The sequence below is a fragment of the Salmo salar genome, chromosome ssa22 (assembly GCF_905237065.1).
Source record: "Salmo salar chromosome ssa22, Ssal_v3.1, whole genome shotgun sequence".
NCBI lineage: Eukaryota > Metazoa > Chordata > Actinopteri > Salmoniformes > Salmonidae > Salmo > Salmo salar.
The window spans coordinates 6,667,728-6,695,722 of NC_059463.1; the positions used below are offsets into that span (position 1 = coordinate 6,667,728).

Genomic DNA, 27,995 nt, shown 5'->3' on the forward strand with positions numbered 1-27,995 from the left:
ACATCCACAGGTACACCTCCAATTGACTCATATTATGTAAATTAGCCTATCAGAAGCTTCTAAAGCCATGACATCATTTTCTGGAATTTTCCAAGCTGTTTAAAGGCACAGTGAACTTAGTGTATGTAAACTTCTGACCCACTGGAATTGTGCTACAGTGAGTTATAAGTGAAGTAATATGTCCGTAAACAATTGTTGGAAAAATTACTTGTGTCATGCACAAAATAGATGTCCTAACCGACTTGCCAAAACTATAGTTTGTTAACAAAAAAATGGTGGAGTGGTTGAAAAATGAGTTTTAATGGCTCCAACGTAAGTGTATGTAAACTTCCGACTTCAACTGTACACTGTAGCAATTCTAAATGTCCATGGGGAAGGGGGTGGCAGGGTAAATGTACGTTGGGGGGGTCAGCTGGTTCAGGCCGGGGAAGTCGATCACTGGACTCTGGCGTTAGTGTCAATGAGGCCTTTTTTTTAGAGGACACTGAGGAATGACCCCTTTAGTCCTTAGTGTCCTGTTTGTCGATGGGAGATTTGACAACGAGACAAATTAACTTCTCAGCTGACCATAGGCTAATAGTAGCTTGATAAAAAAAATCACAAACCATTTATTTCACAATTTGTTGTAGGAAGGACTACAGTATATTGTTAGTGTGTGGCAAAATGTTTGTTCTACAGTCTATACACAGTGCAGTCCAGGTTGAACTTTATTGAACTAACTAATTGGGACATCAAAGTACAACTCTGCAACAATTTTTATAAAAGTAGTCATTTGTTTTTTTAATTCATTTTCATTTAAGGCAATCCAATACAAAGCATTTCACAACCCACCGTATGACAACGATCATGTACAACAACAAAAAACGTTTCAAATAAAAAGGGGGAACCATGCACATTAGAAACCCAGAGGGATAAACAACAAAAGTGAAAAGAGGATAAAAAAAGTTTTTAATAAAAAATAATGAACAATTAATTGTTGCAACATGCTGGTCGGTTACAGTTTTCCCATGTGTGATCTCTCCTCCAGTCAAGAGATCTCACGGTAACAACAGACATGGCCAGGCATGAGAGAGAGAGAGAGAAGAGAAAGCAAACAGTCCACTGAACTTGTGGCCATTAATCCAGATGAAAGGGTGTCTATAATCCCATTTATACCTGGTACTAATATGGGTCCTATGTCCTGATCTTGTCTACATTCTGATTGTGCCCACATTTCCAGAAATGTGTCTACACAGAAATGTGCTTAAAACGTGTCTGATATCATCTGCATTGTGACCAGATTTCCTGGCACTTCCTTTATGCAAATAGCTTCACAGCTATTCATTCAAAATAATATTCATTTATTGTAAGACACATATTGATGTAATCGGTTATTGGTGCAACTTTTCAATGATTTTAGATGGCTGAATAATTATGATTTAAATGGTTTCTCTGTCCAAATCTGTCTACACCTGTAAGATATCCAGCCACGATGTGTTTCTGACTACCTCCAGAGGTGGGCAGAAGGATCTGATCACAATCAGATCACAATGTGTCTTTTGATTGTCTACACTGGTCAAAAAATACACAATCAGAATGTGGACAAGATTAGGCAAGCTAGAACCAGTTATAAATGGGGCTAGTGTTACAGATAGTTGGCACAGAATATAAAACACTGTCAATGCATCCCAGGTGTGTGGATGGATCTTGTACACAATCTGGCAATCCTACAGATCAGGGGTCGATTGAGGAGAGATACTGTCTTTTTATAGCGTAGCCATAGAAATAGAATTACTAGAACGAATAACATCCCCATTGAAGTCAGTGTGCAAGTCTACTTCTATTATTGTGGCGTTGTCGGCAGAATAAATGGCTTTTTATCATACAAATTCCAGAAAAAATGAAGTTAATCATATAATATATCAATAAGATCATCACCATCTCTAAAAATGTATAAATAAACATACTGTCGAAGTACCAGTACACCTCTTAAGGAATAGAATAAAGTGCTTTCCTTAACGTTTATCAGGAGGAATATGTACTGTTGTAAACCACTCTTATTATTGAACACACACACTCACTCCTGATACTCTAGGTCCACACCACTTAGTAAGAAAAAACAAGCCATATAATTAACTGTATAGATATCAGATATACCATTTGTCTTTATCCCCATATATTATACACAACACTGTACAAAACCAGGTTTAGCCATTTCCAAAACATACAGTACTCTTAGCGATTATAACTCCAAGAGAAGAGAGATGTGTATAGGGTTGCAGAATTCCGGTAACTTTGCCAAAAATTCCTAGGTTTTCAAGGAATGTTCCTTGTGATTCCAGGAATTTTCAAAGCAGGATTTCTGGAAAACCTGAACATTTTGGAAATGTTAACAGAACTGTTCAACCTTAGATGTTTCTCAGGCTTGGTTGGAATGCTGTCTACAGAACGTTAAGGCCTACAGAGTATTTAGCTAGCTGAGGAGATCCGTCTGTCTATGTGTGCTGCTGTGCAGCAGGTGTCCAGTCTGTCTATACTCCCCAGCTTGATTTCATTTCAGCCTGGCTTCATCTGATTATAACACAATAATGGCTTATTTTCAGGGAGCAGAGAAGCTGTTGGGTGACCAGAGAGAGAGGGGTGGACGGTAAAGGACTGGTGGGCGAGTTATTGTTGATTATGAAAAGGTTTCAATGGAATTAAATGTGATTCAAGTGAATACGTTTGCTGTCTTTATCCAGTAGTTTAATGTCAATAAACAAACATCCATTCACTATGGGAATTAGGGAGATGGAAAGAAAGAGAGAGAGAGAAGAAAAGAGTAGTTGAAAGAGTACTATATATTTTCACTCTTTGACTGATCCCAAATAGGACATGGTAAACTATCAGAACCCTTGAAAAAATAAAGCAATACTTCTGATGTATGTATGTATGTAATGTATGTATGTATGTCACAGACAGGTTACAGTGTGTCCAAACGCTGATGTGCATAGTTACATTCCTGTGGTGGTTAAGTGGTTTAGAGAGCTATGATGAGCTCTCCCTTGTGCTTTTCCATATTGTTAAACTGTCCTTGATTGTAATTGAGAAATCCAAACTGGATGGTCACATATTAATTATATATCCTTATATATCCATGCCACTTTTGATACATTATAAACACAGACATATGAGGAATTCCATCCTATACGAACATGCTTTAAAATAGAAAGCAAGAGAAGAGTCTACAACTTATGGGAGTACGAAAAGCAAAGACACGCAATGACTAAAAAAGAAAACTCACAAGGTGAACACTTCTTTTTTTCAACCTTAAATAATAAAGCCACAAATCAATATGGGAATGTGTCTTAGGCCCAAAACAAAACTGAATGGAAAAGTATCCAAAAACATCACCTTATCACACACTCTAATACACCAATGGCGAGCTAGGTCAAAAGTCAAAGATCAGAGTTCAGATGAGGGTTCCACTTGTCCCATTACAGTTAGACAACCAGATCACAGACAGGCACAAGTTTCAACCACAATATGACCCCACATGACCTCTTCACCCACCTGCTCTCAAACAAGACAAGAATAAACAGTCACTGGCCCATGTATGTTGATAAAAAGACAAGTCCTTGTATGGTCTGTCCATTGTTTCTCTGAGAAAGAGAGAGGGCAGAGAGAATAGATAGAATCACAATGAACAAAACACTGTTGTCTTCTCCAGAGAGTCACCTGTCTGGGAGAGTCCTGACACAAACACCTATTGCTTCAACAACTTCCTATTACATCACTTCCCGTCCCAACATTCCAATCAGGAAGTGGAGAGTTCCCAGGGTCTGCAAATCTTTGACTCGTCAGTACTCAGTGTAAAGGTTTGTGTGGTGGGCTCAGATCTGTGTGTGGTGTGTGTGTCCAGGGGGTGTGTAGGGAGGCGGTGTGGGGTTGGGTTTGACGCCCCTACTCTTCATATAGGAGATTAACTGATCAGGGATCTCAGCCAGGACATCCTTGGCTAGCCGGGCCATACTCAACACGTGATTTCCTGTTCGGTCCATGTAGTCTCTAAATGGGACAAACTGACAGGGAGAAAGCAAAGACACTATAAGAACTGAGAAGCAGCCTGGGATAACACTACAGTATATGAACATTTTTCATTAATAATACATTATACATATTTATACATCCTTTTGATCACCGGGGCGGCAGGTAGCCTAATGGTTAGAGCGTTGGGACAGTAACCGAAAGGTTGCTGGATTGAATCCCCGAGCTGACAAGGTAAAAATCTGTCGTTTTGCCCCTGAACAAGGCAGCTAACCCAATGTTCCCCGGTAGGCCATCATTGTAAATAAGAATTTGTTCTTAACTGACTTGCCTAGTCAAATACAGGTTAAATAAAAATGTCAAAATCATTAATACTGATAAGGCTCATCTTTCGTACTGCCTTCACCTTATTGTTCTTTTACACAACAGTTAACCAGCATTCCCAGGATTTTTACTCTGTATACCTTCCTGTTTTGAAATTCCTTGAAATTCCTCTTGAAAGCAATTTAACAAAGCAACGTAACCTTCCATTCATCCATCCATTTACTTCACCCCTCTTGTACAATGCCTGTCCAAAGCCTTACTCTGGATAAAGACCTCCTGGAAAGCCCGGACATTTCTACTGCTCAAGGTACGATGTGTTTGTTCATAGCTGTGTTCATGGTCAGTTTGCGTCACTGAACTGTGTGTGTGTGTGTGTGTGTGTGTGTGTGTCTGTGTGAGTCACCTGGACAATGTCTCTCTCTGCAAGCTTCCCTCTGGATGAAACTCTGATGTCATCACCATCCAGCTCCACCATGGCTGCAAGGTAAAGAGATCACACAAACCCGAACGCGTACAAGCACACATTTGTTTTGAACCAATATATATCAAGGTTAGTCTCGTTGAGATGAACATCTCGTTCACAAGAGCAACGATGAACATGATGAAATACAATTTCTGTGTTTTGTGCATTTTCAAGGGTGTGTGTGCCTAGTACAGATGTAGGATCTTCATTAGAGATGTATTGCTACAGCAGGATAACGATCCAGCAGCAACAGAACATCTATTGTTATTACGTAGATTAGAATTCATGTACATTTTTGTAGGGGTTGACACATTTTTCCTATGGGAAAAATCAAGTCTGACGTTTCAAAGTGGAAATTAGAAACTTCAGAAGCCTTTTTAAACCTCAAATACAGGGAAGAACCAAAACCAAGCCATGATTAATTGACCGTAGAGCTCCGAGACAGGAACCAAACCCTGAGGTGCCTTATTGCTATTATAAACTGGTTACCAACGTAATTAGAACAGTAAAAAGTACTTTTTGGTCATACTCGTGGTATATGGTCTGATATGACACGTCTTTCAGCCAATCAGCACTCGAACCACCCAGTTTATAATTTCTAACAATCATCAGCTTGTTATTTAGAACGCTACGTGGAACTCGTCAGAACCAGGATGAACCCAGCCATTAGCCCTGATTACTTTAAACTACATTACACTAAAACCCCCTCAACACCATACCACTCTACTCTCCTCCATACACAAACACGCATGCACTGCACGTACAGTAGGCACACGTGTTGTCTCTCTCTCTCCCTCCCTCTCCTCTACTGAATCAAATGAGTTGCTAATTGTCTTGCAAGCCATTTGTCTAACTAATTGCTAGAAGTGAGAGTGATTAGGGGCTACAGCTACTGTACCTGGCTGCCGTGTGTGAATTGTATACATTGAATTGCTCTCAATAACTTATATTGAACAAAAATATAAAATGCAACAATTTCAATGGTTTTACTGAGTTTACAGTCCATATAAGGAAATCAGTCAATGTAGATAAATAAATTAGGCCCTAATCTATGGATTTCAACTGACTGGGAAAGGGGCACAGCCATGGGTGGGCCTGGGAGGAGCCAGGCCCACCCACTGGGGAGCCAGGCCCAGCCAATCAGAATGAGTTTTTCCCTACTAAAGGGCTTTATTACAGATGGAAATAATCCGCAGTTTCATCAGCTGTCCGGTTGGCTGGTCTCAAGACTATCCTGCAGGTAAAGAAGCTGGATGTGGAGGTCCTGGGCTGGTGTGGTTACACGTGGTCTGCGTTTGTGAGGCCAGATGGACGTACTGCCAAATGATCTAAAACAACGTTGAAGGCGGCTTATGGTAGAGAAATTAACATTCAATTCTCTTGCAATAGCTCTGGTGAACATTACTGCAGTCAGCATGCCAATTGCACACTCCCTCAAAACTTTAGACATCTGTGACATTGTGTTGTGTGACAAAACTGCACATTTTTAAAGTGGCCTTTTATTGTCCCCAGCACACAGTGCACCTGTGTAATGATCATGCTGTTTAATCAGCTTCTTGATACGCCACACCCATCAGGTGGATAGATTTTATTGGCTAAGGAGAAATGCTCATTAACAGGGATGTAAACAAATTTGTGCACAACATTTTAGAGAAATAAGCTTTTTGTGTGTATGGAACATTTCTGGGATCTTTTATTTCAGCTCATGATACATGGGACCAACACTTTACATGTTGCGTTTATATTTTTGTTCAGTATAGCTTTCAGGCCAGGTTAATGGTGATAATGAGAATATGGATGGAGCGTAGATTGCTTTTTGATTAGTTGTCTGACTGTGTCAATTGGCCACTAACAATCAGCCTCATACGTTAATTAATATATCATTGGATCTTGGTAGAGTTTAAACATGAAATACTAAGTTATATTTGGAACATTAAATACTAGGTTAAAGTTTAAACATTCATTTTAAACGAGTTTTAGTAGTTTCAGACATTGTGAGTATTGAGCAATAATACCAGGTAGTAACTTTTTCTTTGATATTTACTGTTATAAAAAAACTACAACAGCAACTATTGTAAACTCTAAGTGAGATGTAGGTACTTACCGTCAAACTCAGCCTGTCCCACTCCCACGATAATGATGGACATGGGCAGTTTAGCCCCCTGAGGAGAAGAACAGGAACACCCCATAACGTTATAGAGACTCTGATGATCATTCAACACAACCAACAAATCCTAACGCTTAACTCTTGACATGACCACTTCACCATTCCAAAACACTCTTGATATGACATACATGTAAAGTACATCCATTCTCTTTATTCCATATACAGACAGACAGAGGAAAATGGAAATATATTCGAGGCTATTCCATACAACCTTATCTATTACACATATAACCATGTATAAGTCAAAGACATGTAGAAGACATGGGTCATTTACTTTCCTGAGAGACCAATGAGACACTTACATGCTATACTACACACGAATGCACACCCACACAACTCCAAGAGGGCAGTCGTACTCATTCAACCTCACAGTGAGACTGTCTCCATTGTTGTTGACCCAGATGTGATCTCCATGCTACATATTCTGTGACAGCTACATGGTTAAACACCCAGTTATAGGTTAGTACACCACACCACTAATATTCTGGAGAGGAGAGCACTTTAGCTTGCTGAAGGGCCATTAACTATGAATGGGTCTTTATTGCTGCAGACACATGGAGTACAGAGAGAGAGAGAGCAGGGCATTGTTACTGCGTGATCTAAACCCTTTCTGAACTGTTTGCATCTCTATCTGGGTGCATCTCTCTCTGTGTGCAAACCCACCGCTGGTGTGCGTGGCCAAAGACGCCTATTTTCAAGTTATATGACCATAGCACCGGTTCCAATCTAAGTGCCAATGCCATTTAGCAAACTCCAGGCGGTGCTATGGTCAGATGACAATAAAATAGAGGTCTTTGGTCAAGCACACCAATGCTGGGTTTGGCATTCGAAAGAACAATGCCAAAGGCTCAGTGTCGTTATCCTAGCAAGGGGAGGGTGCTGGAGTATTGAAAACAGGGGATCCAATCATTTGAACCCTTATCTTTTTATTTCGTTTTTATTACTTGTTAAACAAAATCTCTTTCTCTGAGCAATTCTATTAGTATATCATAACCGCCATCAATAAAAGACGGTACTGTGCAGCCGTCTTCATCGACCTGGCCAAGGCTTTCGACTCTGTCAATCACCGTATTCTTATCGGCAGACTCAATAGCCTTGGTTTCTCTAATGACTGCCTCGCCTGGTTCACCAACTACTTTGCAGACAGAGTTCAAGTGTGTCAAATCAGAGGGCCTGTTGTCCGGACCTCTGGCAGTCTCTATGGGGGTGCTACAGGGCTTAATTCTCGGGCCGACTCTTTTCTCTGTATATATCAATGATGTCGCTCTTGCTGCGGGCGATTCTCTGATCCACCTCTACGCAGACGACACCATTCTGTATACTTCTGGCCCCTCTTTGGACACTGTGCTAACTAACCTCCAAACGAGCTTCAATGCCATAAACACTCCTTCCGTGGCCTTTAACTGCTCTTAAACCCTAGTAAAACCAAATGCATGCTTTTCAACCGCTCGCTGCTCGTACCCGCCCGCCCGACTAGCATCACCACCCTGGAAGGTTCTGAACTAGAATATGTGGACAACTATAAATACCTAGGTGTCTGGTTAGACTGTAAACTCTCCTTCCAGACTCATATTAAACATCTCCAATCCAAAATCAAATCTAGAATCGGCTTTCTATTTTGCAACAAAGCCTCCTTCACTCACGCCGCCAAACTTACCCTAGTAAAACTGACTATCCTACCGATCCTCGACTTCGGCGATGTCATCTACAAAATAGCTTCCAACACTCTCCTCAGCAAACTGGATGCAGTCTATCACAGTGCCATCCGTTTTGTTACCAAATCACCTTATACCACCCACCACTGCGACCTGTATGCTCTAGTCGGCTGGTCCTCGCTACATATTCGTCGCCAGACCCACTGGCTCCAGGTCATCTATAAGTCTATGCTAGGTAAAGCTCCGCATTATCTCAGTTCACTGGTCACGATAACAACACCCACCCGTAGCACACGTTCCAGCAGGTATATCTCACTGATCATCACCAAAGCCAACACCTCATTTGGCCGCCTTTCCTTCCAGTTCTCTGCTGCCAGTGACTGGAAAAAATTGCAAAAATTGCTGGAGTTGGAGACTTTTATTTCCCTCACCATCTTTAAACATCAGCTATCTGAGCAGCTAACCGATCGCTGCAGCTGTACATAGTCCATCTGTAAATAGCCCACCCAATCTACCTACCTCATCCCCATACTGTTTTTATTTACCTTTCTGCTCTTTTGCACACCAGTATCTCTACATGCACATCATCATCTGCTCATTTATCACTCCAATGTTAATCTGCTAAATTGTAATTATTTGCCACTATGGCCTTACCTCCTCATGCCTTTTGCACACACTGTACATAGACTTTCTTTTTTCTACTGTGTCATTGACTTGTTTATTGTGTTATCGGCTTGTTTATTGTTTATTCCATGTGTAAATCTGTGTTGTTGTCTGTGTCACACTGCTTTGCTTTATCTTGGCCAGGTCGCAGTTGTAAATGAGAACTTGTTCTCAACTAGCCTACCTGGTTAAATAAAGGTGAAATAAAAAAGTAAAAAAATAAAATAAAAAGTATAAAATAATAGAATTGGCGCATGCAATACACTGTGGGTCAATATTTGTATTATTTATTCCATACAGCACAGTCTCTTTTTGCTCATCTTTATCAAGGAATCCAATAAACAGCGGTAACGTGTTGATTAGGTAGGAGTTGGGAGATTAAAGATGATTGTGAGGTGAGAGTGGGGAGGCAACCCTTCCCGCCAATTACCCTCCCAACCAATCCCAAGACAAGTCCTGCGGAAGCAGGAACAGGAGCTGGAGGAAGTTGCTCCTAGACTATGATCCAAGGTCAATTTAGCGTTTTCTAACCCTAATGTTTAGGATTGAGGGAACTGATCTGAAATACCTTGTAGTTATTTGTGCTTAAATCTTAAAAAAAATATATATTTCAGATGGATGTATATTCTCACAGAAACGGCATTTGTCTCCAGCCCAAGACTAACGTATCGTGTCAGCTGACCTGGTTTGTTACGGGGGCGAGATCTACTTCTCTGTCTTGTCATCTCTGTTATTACCCCGAAACAGATTGATGATCCCAAAGTATCAGTGTTCAACACTGTCACAGTCCCTGTCCTCCCACGCTACATGCATACGCTACGCTACGCTACACACACACACACACACACACACACACACACACACACACACACACACACACACACACACACACACACACACACACAATCAAGTATTTATGCTGCTAAAATATGCTGACATGTGTGTGTGTGTGTGGGGGGGTCTTGGAGTGTGAGTGGGTGGACTTGAATTCATTAAACTACAAAAATATACCAATAAAATAACTGTGCAAGGTAGAAAAAAACTCTACGTTTTTCTTAGACAAACTTTAATTAGATGGAGAATGGATTGAGAAGCCTGTTTTTCATTTCTTTCTCTCTCCTACTCCCCACCTCTCACTTTCTCCCCCTCTGTCGTTCCTATCAATTCAAACACACTGAAACTGACAGTATCTTTAATTAAAGATGCACCGTGGTGTTGGGACTGTAGTCAGTTAACAATAGAAGTGCTGGGCTTCTCAGCCTCTATGTACCATTATCAGGCATCCCCTTTAGCCTGCTTATCAGAATTATACACTATGTTGTTATTAGGGGTGCAACAACCGGGCTATACTCGTATTCTTAATATTATCCGTAAATTGACAGTTGATACTCCTGATCAGTAAAAAAGGCTAATGTTTTATAATGCCTAAATTGGCAAACGACCAATCTCCTTAAAGGTTTATAGACCAAAAAAAGATGCAGATTAGGAGCAGTGTGTGGAGGTGACTGGGTCTGTGTGTCTGTACAGTAGTTTAATCATGACGGGCCCAGATGCCTCAAAACATTATGGGCCCCTATCACCACCCATATTTCCATTCAAATTTAAATCATTTTGTTGGTAAGGCAGTGTGTTAATATTACTAAGCATTGTAACAGCAGAGCAGAACCTAATCTAAGGGCACATTTGAAGCTGTTACCAGAGAAGCCGCAATATAGACAATACATTCAACACGGAAAGAATAAAGCGGTCAAAAAAACACCCTATTTTATCTGCAAATAATAGGCAATAGCCTATATTACAAAACATAAATATATACATCAATCTCTTGACTGAAACACCGAAACACAGCTAATGACCGAGTACATGCTCGCTGAAGTTATGCACAACGGCAAAACTGACATACCGGTATTTCAAATGATCTGCCTCCCGCAGAGGGCTATAGCAAAAACACCAGCAAATCAATCAAGTGGAGCATTCAAACAGATTGCTTAAATGGCAGCATGCCTTTTAACAGTATATGATGCGTATGTGCTTACTATTATTACTATAGCCTAGTTAAACGTATAGGCTATGATGACAATGAAATGGCTCAGCGGCCGTGCACCAGGACATGGTTTCCAAAGACAGATCGAGCGTAGTCGTAGATTGACAAGCAATGTAAATTAATATCGGCTGTCTGGGTAGCCTGCCCTGTAAAAATCTAAGCTTACTCGCTAATTTGATTAGCATTCGAAAGGGCCTTGCGCTCTGCGAAGTCGTTGACTATGGCATTCAAATCCATGGCTCTGGCCCTGGTGTTTTCAATGGACAGAATGGCCAACCCACTCACTCTCCTGTAACATGCTGCTCCTTAGGTATGATTTCATTATTTTCAGTTTGGAAAAGGAGCGCTCGACACTGGCTACCGTTAAATGCAGAGTCATTGAAAGGAGCATCGCTGTAACTACTTCTCCAAATGTAGCAGTGACTGAATTGTAATCCACAATGAGCATATTGGCCAGGTCTCTCACTGTAGTGTGCTTTGCTATTTACATTCTGAAAAACAGGCTGTGAAAGAGAGTAATTGGCCAGGGAAACTCGCTGATATGTCTTTGCTGTAATGTTCAGCAAGCCGGCTGGCGGTCTCGTAGAGCGCATCATCATTTGCGTTGGCCAGGGTAGTGGGATGGATGGAGTCAAACAGATGTTGCCCGCATACTTTTAAATCTGTTTGACAGCTGGTGGATAACGATGTCAAGGTTTGCATTAAAGACGTTGACTCTAAAACTACTCTCCCCATCAGACAGTCGCTCGTCCTCGCATAGCTCATCGAAATGACGCCTAACCTTCCTTCTCCGGATGTCTTCAAATGCGTTCTGAGCTTCCCATTTGTCGGCAAGGGTCTTTGCAGTGACTTTGGCCTTCTCAAAATCCTGTCGGAATCCGGACAGGACCTCTATCGTATCCTTGAGTAGGCTGACTGCCCTGTGAAGGTCTGCGTCTTTGGCCTGGAGCATTTGAGACGACATTGACATTTTCTAAAACAGTCTGCACAACGACAACAAAAGTACTCATACATAGCAGGACAGGAAAATGGTCCAATTCACACACTTCTCAAGAGAACGTCCCAGGTCATCCCTAATGCCACTGATCTGACAGACTCATTAAACACAAGTGCTTCATTTGTAAATGATGTCTGAGTGTTGGAGTGTGCCCCTGGCTATCCTTAAGAAAAAAAGAAAATGGTGCCGTCTGGTTTGCTTAATGTAAGGAATATGAAATGATTTATGTTTTTACTTTTATGTATATTATAGCAATTAGATTTACTTTTGAAACTTAAGTAAATTTTTACTCAACCAATATTTTACTGGGTGACTTTCACTGTTACTTTAGTCATTTTCTATTAAGGTATCTTTACTTTTACTCAAGTACTGGACCAGCAGTACACAACAGGAAGTGATGTCACAGTAGTTTAACATGTCCATCATCCACTCTGAGACCCCCGTCCATAAAAGAAAATGTGTAGAAAGCCTAGGGCTGTCTAACTGATTAGTCCTGTCTTTCTATAACACTCATTCAGAGGCGCGCATGCATGTGTGTTTGCTGCTGATGAAACAGTATGAGAACAGTGAGCGTCTGCGGGGGAACGTCTTCTGTGTGACACACCAAAGGACTTCTGACCAGAGCCTGAGAAGCCAATCACGCCTACGTCTGAGTCTGTGACTCATAAATAACGGAATTCACAAGTCGTCAATTATGTCCTGAGATGTCCCACTGAGAGAGACAAGAAACCACCCCAGACTTTGACTGAAGAAGACATTAAGCCTAGTACGTCATTTGGAAGACTCCCCTCTAGAAGTGACCTTTTGAAAACCACAGTGTGATACCACAGTGGCAAATGAATGTGTGAATCCAACTAAGAGCTTTGCAGCGCAACGCTAACCTTCTCCCCTGTTTTGGTCCCGAAGCTACCACGTTGTAGCAGCGTGAAGCGCACCCGTGCACATGAGCAGATACTCTGTGTGGCCGTGTGATCTCAATATCTGCGGTGCTGTTCGTTGCAACATCATCTCGCTGAGTCTTCCTTTATGTCTCGGTTGTAATCAGCTGAAACGGCAATGTCCAAACTCTCTTCGTATATGGGTCCTGGACTAGAGTAGCCTACAGAACAGGTCTACAGAGGGAGTGCTGGATGAATGACGTCTAAAACAGATTTGAACCACATAGGAAACACCGGGGAACCAATAATGAGAAAACCACACCTCAATACACTATCAGGCTATGGCAGACTAATAGAGAAGCAGTGTGCTAGCCACCTAACCCATCTCTAAGGGATATACTGTACCTCTAGTAAAGCCATGTTTTGAAACCTCCTGAGAAAGTGTGAGAGACATGAACAACATGATCTGTGACATTTGCGAGTCAGATTGACGCTAACATCAGGATGTAGTGTTAGGCTCCTGTAGGGTCTGAGGGTGTTGACGGGGCCGTAGTAGAACCACGCATGACACAATTAATCGTTGGGTGGAGAAAGAAATGTGTCAAAGTGTCTGATCACTAGGGGCCCTGATATGACATGAACTGTTTTAACATGACATGAGCCCGAGAGGAGAAGAGAGAGGGAGAGAGAGCCTGAGAGGAGAAGAGAGAGAGGGAGGTACATAGAGAACGAGGGAAGGAGGTAGGGAGAGACAGAGAGAAAGAGAGAGGTGATGCAAGACAGAAATAGAGAGAAATAAAAAGAGAAAAAGAGGTAGAGAGAAATAATGCATTGAGAGATCATTGCTTTGCATTGGAGTACTGTTGTGTTCTCTATCTGAGTGACAGGTTCCATAGTGTCCTGTCCCCCTGCTCCAGCTGTGTTATGACTGATACACAGCATGGACCTCGCCTTCCTCCCTCCCTTCCTCCCTCTCTGTTACCTCCCTCCGCCAGCTGTAGAGAAGTAGGTCAGTGTTCCTGAAAACACTCTCCGGAGGACACACACACACACACACCATCCTGTCCAGCTCTTTGAACTGAAGAGGACGCTCAAAGCATTTCTACTTCACACTCCTATTTCAGTGAAAACACTCAAATAATCAATGTTAGCCAAAATTAGATTCCATCACCATCAAAAGAGCAGAACTGAAAGCAGTAGAGGCAGCAGGGTTGTATGCAGGTAGAGGTGCAGTAGTCAGTCAGAGAGGCCAAGCAAGATAGAGCAGCAGGCAAGATCTTAAAAGGAAGGTGTGGCTGTTCTAACGGTTTGATTAACAGTCGCAAATTCCCTTTAAATCCAGTGTGCTGGAGGTCTGGCCGATTCCACGCAGACGACTTTCTCTTCATTCTTTCTCTTCGTTTGCTTCTCTCTCCAAACATTCTATGCTTTTCTCACCTCTCTCTCTCTCTCTCTCTCTCTCTCTCCACATCTCCCCTCATTTCTCTTTCATGTACCACCATTTTGTCCCTCTCTCTCTCTCCCTCTCTTTCCTCCTTACTCTTCAACCACTCTCGCTCTTTCTCTCCATCTCTCTTTCTCTCCATCTCTCTTTCTCTCCAGACTTACATTGACGATGGCCTCCTTGGTCTGAGCCATGTCTGATATGACTCCGTCTGTGATGATGAGGAGGACGAAGTACTGGGACCCGTCCTGAACCGCTGCAGCATAACTGAAGAGGAACACACACGCACACAACCGCACACACACACACACGCACGCACGCACGCAAGTCAGGCAGGCAAGTACGCGCGCACACAAACAGGCGCACGCGCCCACGCGCACACACAAGCGGATTGTGAATAAAAAAGCGAACACACCCTGAACCAAACTCAAACTCACTGTGACCAATGACAGGCTTGAATGTCATTCTTTATCTAAAGTCATTGTACTCCCTCACCATCTTCTCCACTCCAGTCCCTTCTACATTTCAGCGTCTATTAAATTGAAATACTATACTCTGGTATCATTCTGCGGGTTGATAACATTCATTCTATTCATTATCATACCTCCAAAACACTTTGACCTCAAACACCGCAGGATATGAAGCCGAACTACACCGTGTGTTTCAGTGATCAACCGAGTGTCTGTGTTCATTTGTTCCCTCTGTCTGGAGTCATTTTCTCCCTTTCAGCCCAACTCCATTCACATGGTAATGGCTAGAGGACCGACTGTTACTGTGCCTGGAGGGACATATTCAGAACTCTTTTATCTCTATGGTCTTATCTCTCTTTGTTTGAAAAGTTATCAGACTGCGAACTAGGTGTGTGTGTGTGCCTGTGTGTTTGTGTGTGTGTTAGTGATGCGAAAGGTCAGCTGTTTGAGCACCCACACCAGCCCGCAAATGCTAATAACCCATCCACAACCACCAGACTATATGTGATAAAGTGAAAATCCCGCACCCAAACCAATCCGCAAATGACAGGCCTTTTAGATCGGCCTATGTTACTGCTCATCATTTCCAACATTTTGTTAGGCTATTTGTTAGTCAACTTGTCTATAGACGCATGCATCTTCTGTTCTGTTATTAGGCCTACTCGTTGCCCTAGAAGACTAAATAGACCCTTGCTCACCAGAATAATGTCATAGATCGATAGAATGAATGCTTCAATCTAGTTGACATAAGTAAAGCTTGTTTTCTTTTCCTCTTTTATCTCTGCTTCTCTCGAGCAGCAAAGATGTTTAGGGACTGTGGAGAACATGCAATAACAAATTACGGGAACATTTCCAAATGACATCAGTTTGACCGCTTTTAAGGGAATTAAAAGCTGTTAGAACGATCCAACATGTTTCTGATAAGATTTCAGTTTGGCTTGGATGCATATTTTATGTTTTTGAAATGCTATCAGCTTTTATGATGCTGATAAAGAACACACCTTTACAGACGGTCCCTAACAGCACATTCATTCTCTCAAGATGCTGAAAGAAGAAAAAAATATTTCTCCACTCCTGTTCCCAAGACAAATTTGCATTTGGTCTATCATTTTACTGCAAGAAATACATAATTCTGCAGCAGTTCATATTATATTAGGCTATATGAGATGTTACAGACCTGCAGTCAGTGTCCAAATTTCAGTTAGACTACTATTCCATTTAACCCATCTGAACAGCACAGTTCCCTTGATGTGCCATACTGAAGTCCCTGTCTTCTGACTGTCGAATTCGTATAGCGCCTCACAATCATCGCACATGACAAAGCTGGAACTGCTATCATATTCTTTCACCGTTTCACCAAATCTTTCCCAAACATTAGACTACTATTCTGGTCCTCCCTTTTTAGTTATTTTCAACTCACCATTTCGCAGCTTTTCTCTTGTTGAATTCAACTCTGACATTGTCCTTTTTGCCTGAGTGGATCGATGTTAACTTTTACTTCTCAAGTTTCCAAAAGGCAATTGCCGTGTATTTGGCACGCTACAGTTAGGCCCTAAAGCTTCGGCTACACACTAACGGCAGATAAAAATTCTGAATGAAAAACCTCAACGTAGCCTATTGATATGAATTGCACAGGAATTATACATTTATGGATTTTTTTTGTGTGCATTGTTATATCTTTATTCAACCCGACCAGCACCCACACGTTCCTCATCCACACAATACTGTATTTCATGGACCTAAACCCCGGGTAATGTGGGTTACGAGTCAACCCGCGCATCACTAGTGTGTGTACCCCATCATCCCTCCTTCCTTATTAACCACCATCCCTAGCCTGTGTGTGTGTGTGTACAGCAGTGTCTGCATGTATCTCTCCTTTTTCCACTTCCCACTCCTCCTCTAATGTGATCAGAGTGCTTGCCCTCTCTGAGTTATGTTTATGTGTTTATATGTTTACGTTGAGTGCTCCGCCGCCAGCCTGGCGAGTCAGTAATTGATTCATTCTCTCGCAGTGCCAGGGCTTTAATGCGTGTCACATCCTGTGTTTGGGGTTTTTCTGTCCATTAAAAGGCCAATCGTCACAGCCTTTGGGGTCAGAACAGGAGAGAAGCCCAGGGATGGAAGACTGAGTATGAATTACTGGGATTACTGTAGTCGAACAACTACACGGCAAGGCTGATATCTGACAGCAGCAGAGAACAAGAAATTTCACGCTGGTTGATAATCTGTGATAGCAGATTTGTGAGTGTGTGTGCCTTTATGTGCGTGCATGTGTGTATGAGTCTGCCTGTATGTACGTGTGTATATGTATGCGTTTGCAAATGCGTGCCTGCATTTGTGCACGTGAAAGCGTCCATTACCTGGCCACGTGGTTGACTATGGGGGCGAAGTTGGTTGGTCCGTAGAGCTGAACAGACTTCAGACTCTCGTGATAGGCCTCCAGGATGCCATCTATACCGTTACAGTAGGGGTTCTCTATGTCACCGTTCTGGAGAGGAGAACAACAGAACAATCAACAGGTTTAAAACAGTTTGCTATAGTTTATCTATACTGTTAAAGTCAGGCGTCTCTCACGTCCTGGAGAGGAGAAACAATCAACAGGGTAAAATCTCTTGTATTTAATAAATCAATATCTTCTTTCTGGAGTCAAGTAAATTCAAGCCCAGTCAAGTCCAGTCCAGTTTAGTCCAATCTTGTCCAGTTCAGTAACAAGTGACCAGAAAGGGCTCTGTGTTTGACTCACCAGTGGGAACTCGTGTGAGACCCGTCCATCCGGGGGCAGCTTGGCTCCGAAGCCCAAAGCAGGGAACATCTTATCACTGTCGTAGTCCTGGATGATCTCCCCTACAGCCTTCAGGGCCATGGCGTATGCATTCATCTGGTACGGGTTCATATAGTGTAGAGAAGTGGACTGGGATGGGTTACCTAGGGAAGGGGCAGAAGGCATACGTCAATATACAGTATGACCAGTTTGTTCATTGTTGAGAAAGGGGGCTGGAATGCTGTTGCAACTAAATCAAGCGCAGCAGGTTCATACAGAAAACCTGAGTATTGTCATCAGCCTGAATATGTTGCTCTACATTAACATGGCAGTCTATTTAGTCAATCAGGTTATGTACACACATTATCTAATGGCTGCCATGCACAAGCTATGCGCTGGTGTTCTTAGTGACATGCTATTACGGAGGACAAACTTGCCATAATTGGAAATAAATAAATAAACTCACACCTAAATAGATGAATAAATGAATACATCCGCACATAATTAAATAAATGACCAAGGAAATACTCAAATACTGACCAAAATTCATTCCTTTTCTCGACACATCTGTATGCATTTAGTTATTTATCTATGTTTTATCTAATTATTCAAACTTTAAATAATTTCCTTCATTTATATATTTATTTATTTAGATATTTCTTCCTCCAATATGATAATAACGGGGTGTCAATCAAACGTCGGTGGGTGGTATCTAACACACCATTGGTTGATCAATAAGAGCTACGACGCTAATGTTCCATAGGAAGGGCTATACATTGCAATATGAATGTCCAATACTAGGCTGAATAATAGGCTGAATAGTGAGTTGATTTCCCACCGTGAAATTCCTGCAATAAGAGTTACGATGCTAACGTGTGTAAACTCTTCACAGTTGTGTTCTGTGGGTGTCACTGAATAGGCTGATACCCCATTTCATGGACCCAAGATCCATAGGTAAGGCAGTACAGTGCATACAGTATGCCCCCATTGCAATTATAAAGTCTAATATATCCGAAGTGTGTTTTCAACTGATTTGTCCTTTTTTGCTAAATTAACAAATTGTTGTCTTTTGTTGAATTTATATAATAACATTCCAAATTTAAGCATTATCTAGTCTAAATATGGCATGATTCCACTATTTGTATCCGTTTGCATCCGTTTCAATAAGGGACTTTTATTTTTAAGGCAAATAGCAAATTCTACTATTGTGGCTAATCGTTATTGTGGCAAGCTTCACATAGGTGGCTCTGGCAGTGCTTGTCTCTGCTGAATACGACTCATCTCCAGATTACCTGCTCTTCTGTTTGGAGGCATGCAATGAACACTTTGGTCAGCTAGCTGCTACAAGGGACACATAGGTGAACAAATATTTTTGCTAGCTATTTCCGCAATTTCCTGCTGCTAAAATTCGAATAGTTCGCCTAATTTCAGTTTATGTCACAAAACACGAAATGTATAGTGTAGACTAGAGAATCCTTGTACCATCTAAACCACTGTGAAATATATTTTCAATAACCCAAAATATTGCATTTTTAGCTGTTTGAAGCTTGTGTACAAAACCAAAAGTAAAAGAACAGAAAGTATAGAAATAGCACACATACAACCAGTTTTAGACTTGCTTTTAATGAGAATGACAGATCTTTAACTCACATTTCTATATGAATGTGGTTGGGTCACCCAAAAAGTGACATATTGCATCTTTAACTAGCCAGCTATACCGCTGTGGGAAAGCTAGCCCAATATTGGACTAAAGGAGCCTAACGTTACTCCGTAGCCCAAGGAGCTTACACGTTCTGTTTCTCAATTGTGGTACAGTTCTAGAAACATAAATCCCCCTGCTTTCATATCACATCAAAAATAAATTCACAAATGCAAAATGCATACTTACTGTACACAGTTTAAAAAACCCCCGATAACACAGTTGTAGCCGACAATATTTTTTTATTGACAACACGTTTGTGCCGTCTGTCTTCTGTTTACACACAGGTGTTAGGAGGTGCAGATAGCTAATTAGCACAGGTAGTACACTGTTTCCATCTGTTGTCAATAAATAAGTGGTATAACATGAAAAAATGAGTTGAGAGCATCCTGACCGGCTGCATTACCGCCTGGTATGGCAACTACTCAGCATCTGACCATAAGGCACTACAGAGGGTAGTGTGTACGGCCCAGTACATCATTGGTGCCAAGCTTCCTGCAATCCAGGCCCTAACTAGGTGGTGTCAGAGGAAGGCCCAAAAAATGGTCAAGTCATAGACTGTTCTCTCAGCTACCACACGGCAAGTGGTACCGGAGCGCCAAGTCTAGAACCAAAAGGCTCCTTAACAGCTTTTACTCCCAAGCCATAAGACTGCTGAACAATTAATCAAATGGCCACCCGTACTATTTACATTGACGCCCCCCCCTCCATTTGTTTTTACACTGCTGCTACGCGCTGTCTATGATCTACGCATAGTCACTTTACCCATACCTACTTGTACAAATTACCTTGGCTAACCTGTACCCCTGCACATTGACTCGGTATCGGTACCCCCTGTATATAGCCTTGTTATTGTTATTTTATTGTATACTTTTATTCTTTTTTGCTTTAGTGTATTCAGTAAATATTTTCTTCACTCTTTCTTGAACTGCGTTGTTGGTTAAGGGCTTGTAAGTAAGCATTTCGCTGTAACCTGTTGTATTCGCTGCATGTGACAAATAACATTGATTTGATTTGATTTTGATTTGAATACAGCTATAAAAAAAGAACCACGATTTAGAACTCTCCTTCTCTTCAACCCTTCAGAGACAAACTACCATCTGCTCTCACCAACCCCGTCACACAATGAATGGGAATAGGAAGGAATACTCTGATAGGCTAGGAGCTTAACGGAAGGGTGGGAAATAGAAAATGAACTGCTGAGCTAGAGGCTCCAAATAAGTAGAGTGATTACACTTAAGTGTGGCCTTTTAGACTGTGGTAAGGAGGGTGTATTCGGCCATTTTGGGTGGCATTTGGTCTCTGAAGCAGTGCTATTATGGGGCACAGTGGTCATCCATTTCAGGCACAGCGTGGTGGTATTGACCATAGACACCCAGGAAGAAAGGCAGGGGGGGCGATCCAAACCCAGAGCAATACGTATACTATGGAGGAATAGTGAGGTTTGGCGTGTGTTTCAAGTTTTATTTGTCACATGTACAAGTACAGTGAAATGCTTAACTTGCAAGCCCTACCCAACAGTACAGTATTCAATATCAAAATAGTATAACAAATAAGAAAATAATAATACAAAATAAACAAGAGAAATAGAAAATAAGAGAAAGAAAAAAATATGAATGTAAGCTATATACAGGGTCAGTGGCAGTACCACATATGCAATGTGCAGGATACTGGAGTATTTGAGGTAGATACCTTATATACATAGGCAGAAATTAGGAGAAAGTGACTGGTAGCAGGATAAATAATAATAGTAAACAGTGTGGCAGCAGTATAAATGGTGTGTGTGTGTGTGTGTGTGTGTGCGCAAGAGTGTCAGTGTAGGGCGGCAGGTAGCTTAGCGTTAACAGAGTTGGGCCAGTAACTGAAAAGTGGCTGGTTTGAATCCCCGAGATGACTAGGTGAAAAATCTGTTGATTTGCTCTTAACCAAGGCACTTAACACTAATTGCTCCTGAAATTTTGCTCTGGATTAGAGTTTAAACAATTTTAAACGTAGGCCTGATGGGTGGATATACATGTAAACAGGACTGAAAAGTGACTGATAGCAGGAATATATTAATGGTAATGTAAACAGGAGTTATAGTGACCAGTATCATGATAAATAGATATATACCAATGGCAATCAATGAACAGTAATGTAGTGGTAGTAATACATCAAATCAATAATCATTTTAGCAGCAGTGTGGCATTAGTAATGAGTTTGTGAGTAAGAGTTACAGTGATGGTGTGTGTGTATGAGTGGCAGAGACCTGTGGATGGACATAGAGTCAGTGTGGCTTGTCTGTGGGAGAGGGAGAGCAGTAGTTGTTTGCCATTTAATAGCCTTATGGCCAGGGGATAGAAGACGTTTAGGAATCTGTTGGTCTGAGCCTTGATGCACCGGTACCGCCTGCCGGACGGGAGCATGGAGAACAGTCATGTCTCGGGTGGCTGGAGTCTGGCAATTTTCCGGGCCTTCTCAGCAACACCTGACCTTCTCCCTGTAGGCTCTCATCACCGCTGGTGATCAGGCCTACCACCAGCATGTCGTCAGCAAACTTGATGATGGAGTTGGAGTCATGTGCGGTCACACAGTCGTGGCTGAAGAGGGAGTACAGGAGGGGGATAAGCTCACAACCCTGGGGGGCCCTCGCGTTGAGGGTCAGCGTGGCGGAGGTGTTGTTGCCTACTCTTACCACCTGGGGTTGACCCATCAGGATGTCCAGGATCTAGTTGCAGAGGTGGTCAGTCCAAGGGGCCCAAGCTTGAAGGGATCTATGGTGTTGAACGCTGAGCTGTAGTCGATGAACAGCATCCTCACATAGGTAATAATCTTTTCTAAAATGGGAGAGGGCAGTGTGGAGTGCCAACTATGTGTCGGTCTATCCCTGTTCTCTCCTCTCTGCACAGGCCATACAAACGCTTCACATCGCGTGGCCGCTGCCACTCTAACCTGGTGGTCCCAGCGCGCACGACCCACGTGGAGTTCCAGGTCTCCGGCAGCCTCTGGAACTGCCGGTCTGCGGCCAACAAGGCAGAGTTCATCTCAGCTTATGCTACCCTCCAGTCCCTCGACTTCTTGGCGCTGATGGAAACATGGATTACCACAGAAAACACTGCTACTCCTACTGCTCTCTCCTCGTCTGACCACGTATTCTCGCACACCCCGAGAGCATCTGGTCAGCGGGGTGGTGGCACATGCTCTCTTTCTCCCCTGACCCATCTGTCCATCTCCTCCTTTGAATTCCATGCTGTCACAATCACTAGCCCATTCAAGCTTAACATCCTTACCATTTATCACCCTCCAGGTTCCCTTGGAGAGTTCATCAATGAGCTTGACGCCTTGATAAGTTCCTTTCCTGAGGATGGCTCACCCCTCACAGTTCTGGGTGACTTTAACCTCCCTACGTCTACCTTTGACTCATTTCTCTCTGCCTCCTTCTTTCCACTCCTCTCCTCTTTTGACCTCACCCTCTCACCGTCCCCCCCTACTCACACGGCAGGCAATACGCTTGACCTCATCTTCACTAGATGCTGTTCTTCTACTAATCTCACTGCAACTCCCCTCCAAGTCTCCGATCACTACCTTGTATCCTTTTCCCTCTCGCTCTCCTCCAACACTACTCACTCTGCCCCTACTCAGATGTTATTGCGCCATTGCAACCTTCGCTCTCTCTCTCCTGCTACTCTCTCCTCTTCCACCCTATCATCTCTTCCCTCTGCTCAATCCTTCTCCAACCAATCTCCTGATTCTGCCTCCTCAACCCTCCTCTCCTCCCTTTCTGCATCCTTTGACTCTCTATGTCCCCTATCCTCCCGACCGGCTCGGTCCTCCCCTCCTGCTCCGTGGCTTGACGACTCATTGCGAGCTCACAGAACAGGGCTCCGGGCAGCCGAGCGGAAATGGAGGAAAACTAGCCTCCCTGCGGACCTGGCATCTTTTCACTCCCTCCTCTCTACATTTTCCTCTGTTTCTGCTGCTAAAGCCACTTTCTACCACTCTAACTTCCAAGCATCTGCCTCTAACCCTAGGAAGCTCTTTGCCACCTTCTCCTCCCACCTGAATCCTCCTCCCCCCCAACGTCTCTGCGGATGACTTCGTCAACCATTTTGAAAAGAAGGTCGACAACATCCGATCCTCGTTTGTTAAGTCAAACGACACCGCTCACATTGCCCTACCCTATGCTTTGACCTCTTTCTCCCCTCTCTCTCCAGATGAAATCTTGCGTCTTGTGACGGACGGCCGCCCAACAACCTGCCCGCTTGACCCTATGCCCTCCTCTCTTGTCCAGACCATTTCCGGAGACCTTCTCCCTTACCTCACCTCGCTCATCAACTCATCCTTGACCGCTGGCTACGTTCCTTCCGTCTTCAAGAGAGCGAGAGTTGCACCCCTCCTCAAAAAACCTACACTCGATCCCTCCGATGTCAACAACTACAGACCAGTATCCCTTCTTTCTTTTCTCTCCAAAACTCTTGAACGTGCCGTCCTTGGCCAGCTCTCCTGCTATCTCTCTCAGAATGACCTTCTCGATCCAAATCAGTCAGGTTTCAAGGCTGGTCATTCAACTGAGACTGCTCTTCTCTGTGTCACGGAGGCTCTCCGCACTGCTAAAGCTAACTCTCTCTCCTCTGCTCTCATCCTTCTAGACCTATCTGCTGCCTTTGATATTGTGAACCATCAGATCCTCCTCTCCACCCTCTCCGAGTTGGGTATCTCCGGCGCGGCTCACTCTTGGATTGCGTCCTACCTGACAGGTCGCTCCTACCAGGTGGCGTGGCAAGAATCTGTCTCCGCACCACGTGCTCTCACCACTGGTGTCCCCCAGGGCTCAGTTCTAGGCCCTCTCCTATTATCGCTATACACCAAGTCACTTGGCTCTGTCATATCCTCACATGGTCTCTCCTATCATTGCTACGCAGACGACACACAATTAATCTTCTCCTTTCCCCCTTCTGATAACCAGGTGGCGAATCGCATCTCTGCATGTCTGGCAGACATGTCAGTGTGGATGACGGATCACCACCTCAAGCTGAACCTCGGCAAGACGGAGCTGCTCTTCCTCCCGGGGAAGGACTGCCCTTTCCATGATCTCGCCATCACGGTGGACAACTCCATTGTGTCCTCCTCCCAGAGTGCTAAGAGCCTCGGCGTGACCCTAGACAACACCCTGTCGTTCTCCGCTAACATCAAGGCGGTGACCCGATCCTGTAGGTTCATGCTATACAACATTCGTAGAGTATGACCCTGCCTTACACAGGAAGCGGCGCAGGTCCTAATCCAGGCACTTGTCATCTCCCGTCTGGATTACTGCAACTCCCTGTTGGTGGGGCTCCCTGCCTGTGCCATTAAACCCCTACAACTCATCCAGAACGCCACAGCCCGTCTGGTGTTCAACCTTCCCAAGTTCTCTCACGTCACCCCGCTCCTCCGCACACTCCACTGGCTTCCAGTTGAAGCTCGCATCTGCTACAAGATCATGGTGCTTACCTACGGAGCTGTGAGGGGAACGGCACCTCCGTACCTTCAGGCTCTAATCAGGCCCTACACCCAAACAAGGGCACTGCGTTCATCCACCTCTGGCCTGCTGGCCCCCCTACCTCTGCGGAAGCACAGTTCCCGCTCAGCCCAGTCAAAACTGTTCGCTGCTCTGGCACCCCAATGGTGGAACAAGCTCCCTCACGACGCCAGGACAATCACCACCTTCCGTAGACCCCTGAAACCCCACCTCTTTAAGGAATACCTGGGATAGGATATAGTAATCCTTCTAACCCCCCCCACCCCCCCATATAGATGTACTATTGTAAAGTGGTTGTTCCACTGGATATCATAAGGTGAAGGCACCAATTTGTAAGTCGCTCTGGATAAGAGCGTCTACTAAATGACGTAAATGTAAATGAGTGCGACTGAGATTGCGTTGTCTGTGGATCTGTTGGTGCGCTATGCAAATTGGAGTGGGTCCAGGTTGTCTGGCATAATGGAGTTGATGTGTGCCATCACCAGCCTTACAAAACACTTCATTATGACAGATGTGGCAGTTTGGCAGTTTTTGGGAAGAGGAATGAAGGTAATCAGTCTGTGAAGACGCCTGCCAGCTGGTCTGCACATTATTTTCTTCAACCTTTATTTAACTAGGCAAGTCAGTTAAGAACAAATTCTTATTTACAATGACGGCCTACCCCGGCCAAACCCGGACGACGCTGTGCCAATTGTGCGCCACCCTATGGGACTCCCAATCACGGCCGGTTGTGTTACAGCCTGGAATCGAACCAGGTTCTATAGTGACTCCTCTAGCACTGAGATGCAGTGCCTTAGACTGCTGTGCCACTTGGGAGCCCATATGCCCTGAGGACACGCCCCGAAATACCGTCTGGCCCTGCGGCCTTAAGAGTGTTTATTTATTTTTAATATATATTTTTTTTACTTTTACCCCTTTGTCTCCCCAATTGGTAGTTACAGTCTTTCTCATCCTGCAACTCCCATACGGACTTGTGAGAGGTGAAGGTCGAGAGCAATGCGTCTTCCGAAACACGACCCAACCAAGCTGCATTGCTTCCTGGCACAATGCCCGCTTAACCCGAAAGTCAGCCACACCAATATGTCGGAGGAAACATCGTACACCTGGCGACTGTGTCAGCGTGCATGCGCCCGGCCCGCTACAGGAGTCTCTAGAGCGCGATGGGACAATGACATCCCTGCCGGCAAAACCCTCCACTAACCCAGACAACGCTAGGCCAATTGTGCGCCGCCCCATGAGTCTCCCGGTCGCGGCTGGCTGCGACAGAGCCTGGACTCGAACCAGGATCTCTAGTGGCACAGCTAGCAACTGCGATGCAGTGCCTTAGACCACTGCGGCACTCGGGTGGCGGCCTTAAGGGTGTTTACCGTTTAAAAACCTTACATCAGCCTCGGAGAGAGAGATAACCCATTCCTCCGGATCAGTTGGGGCCCTCATGCAGGGATCTGTGATAGCCCTGTGAGCGGTAGCTCGTTCCTTTAACTTAACGCGCACCTCAGTGTTCATCCAGGGCTTTTGAACGGTGAAGCAGTAAATCTTCACTGTGGGGATGACGTCGGCGATTAATTTCTTGATGACGGAGGTGGTTAGCTCGTCGATACTATCGGTGGAGTCCCAGTCAGCACTAGCAAAGCAGTCCTGCAGCATAGCTTCTGGTTCGGTAGGCCCTTTTTCTACAGAGCATGTCACAGGTACTCCCTGTTTGAGCTTTTGTTTGTAAACAGGAACCAGGAGTCCTGATCTGATTTGCCGAAGAGGGGACGAGGGAAGGTCTTGCATGCTTGCTTGTGGGTTGAGTAACGGTGGTCTTTATCGCCCCTAGTGGCGCAACATTCACACACACACACACACACACACACACACACACACACACACACACACACACACACACACACACACACACACACACACACACACACACACACACACACACACACACACACACACACAGCCTTTAGAATCACTTACCATTAGACGCAGTGAAATCGATGGCCACAGTGAAATTGATCTGGGTCCTGAAATGAGGATATAGAAGAGAGAGTGAAAAATCAACAAGAGAAGTACAGGTAACCACACCTACAAGTCAAACTCCATTACACACCTCCAGATAAATATATGCAAAGCACAAACTAAAGATATTTTCTCTGGACACACACACAGACACACACACGTGCACAAGCACGCGCATGCACACACACAGACACACACAATGTAAATTTAATACATGGGAATTGTTGCTAATTGCACTGTAGTCACCATCATCTTTAAGTGACCCTGGTAATTAATTCACTCTATATCAGTGTGTGTGTGTGTGTGTGTGTGTGTGTGTATGGACTGAAAATTCTTATTCTTATTCCCTTTAGAAAGAGGAGCAGGGACGAGAGGTGCATGACATCCTCACATTGAGCTGAATAACAAGCAATTAGACTGCTTGAGCACTTAAGAGAAACATAACCTTAATCCAATTTTCAGACTGATGAAATGCTCTTTAGCCGCAACGCTAATGTATGAGTGAGAGAATAAACTCCAGACAACCTCGTTAGAGCTCAATCCAGAAAGAATATAACAATAAGAAAGAGTCAAATATTCACATTCATATTTTGGGATAGAGGGAGGGATGGAAAGATTTGGGATTTTTTTTGGATCCCTATTAGCTGCTGCAAAAGCAGCAGCTACTCTTCCTGAGGTCCACACAAAACATAAAACAATAACAGACAAGAACAGCTCAAGGACAGAGCTACATACATTTAAAATAAATATAGAAATTAAAAAGCTTCTTTGCTGACAAAACACTTAGGAAAAACATATTACTTTACATAGACATCCAAGTTATTTAGGTCAGATAGGGGAGAGGCATAGTGCTGTGAGGTGTTGTTCTATTCATTTTTTAAGTTGATTTTGTTGTTTGATTGAGCAATTTGAGATAGA

At 43.6% G+C, this 27,995-nt stretch overlaps 1 protein-coding gene across 2 annotated transcripts in view; it reads right to left on the reverse strand.

Annotated features, from left to right (window-relative positions):
• Window positions 1-308: 308 nt before the first annotated feature.
• Window positions 309-27,995, reverse strand: part of LOC106582685 (copine-5) — a 197,002-nt gene continuing 169,315 nt past the window's right edge. The window contains exons 14-20 of one of the 2 annotated variants that reach the window (XM_014165982.2): window positions 27,036-27,082; window positions 17,854-18,035; window positions 17,471-17,598; window positions 14,805-14,907; window positions 6,897-6,954; window positions 4,733-4,806; window positions 309-4,040 (exon numbers count right to left, since the gene is read on the reverse strand). In XM_014165982.2, the coding sequence (XP_014021457.1) occupies window positions 3,852-4,040; window positions 4,733-4,806; window positions 6,897-6,954; window positions 14,805-14,907; window positions 17,471-17,598; window positions 17,854-18,035; window positions 27,036-27,082 (781 nt within the window). In that variant the 3' untranslated portion in view covers window positions 309-3,851. The remainder of the gene's footprint in view (window positions 4,041-4,732; window positions 4,807-6,896; window positions 6,955-14,804; window positions 14,908-17,470; window positions 17,599-17,853; window positions 18,036-27,035; window positions 27,083-27,995) is intronic. The other variant, XM_014165981.2, reaches the window with a different exon arrangement.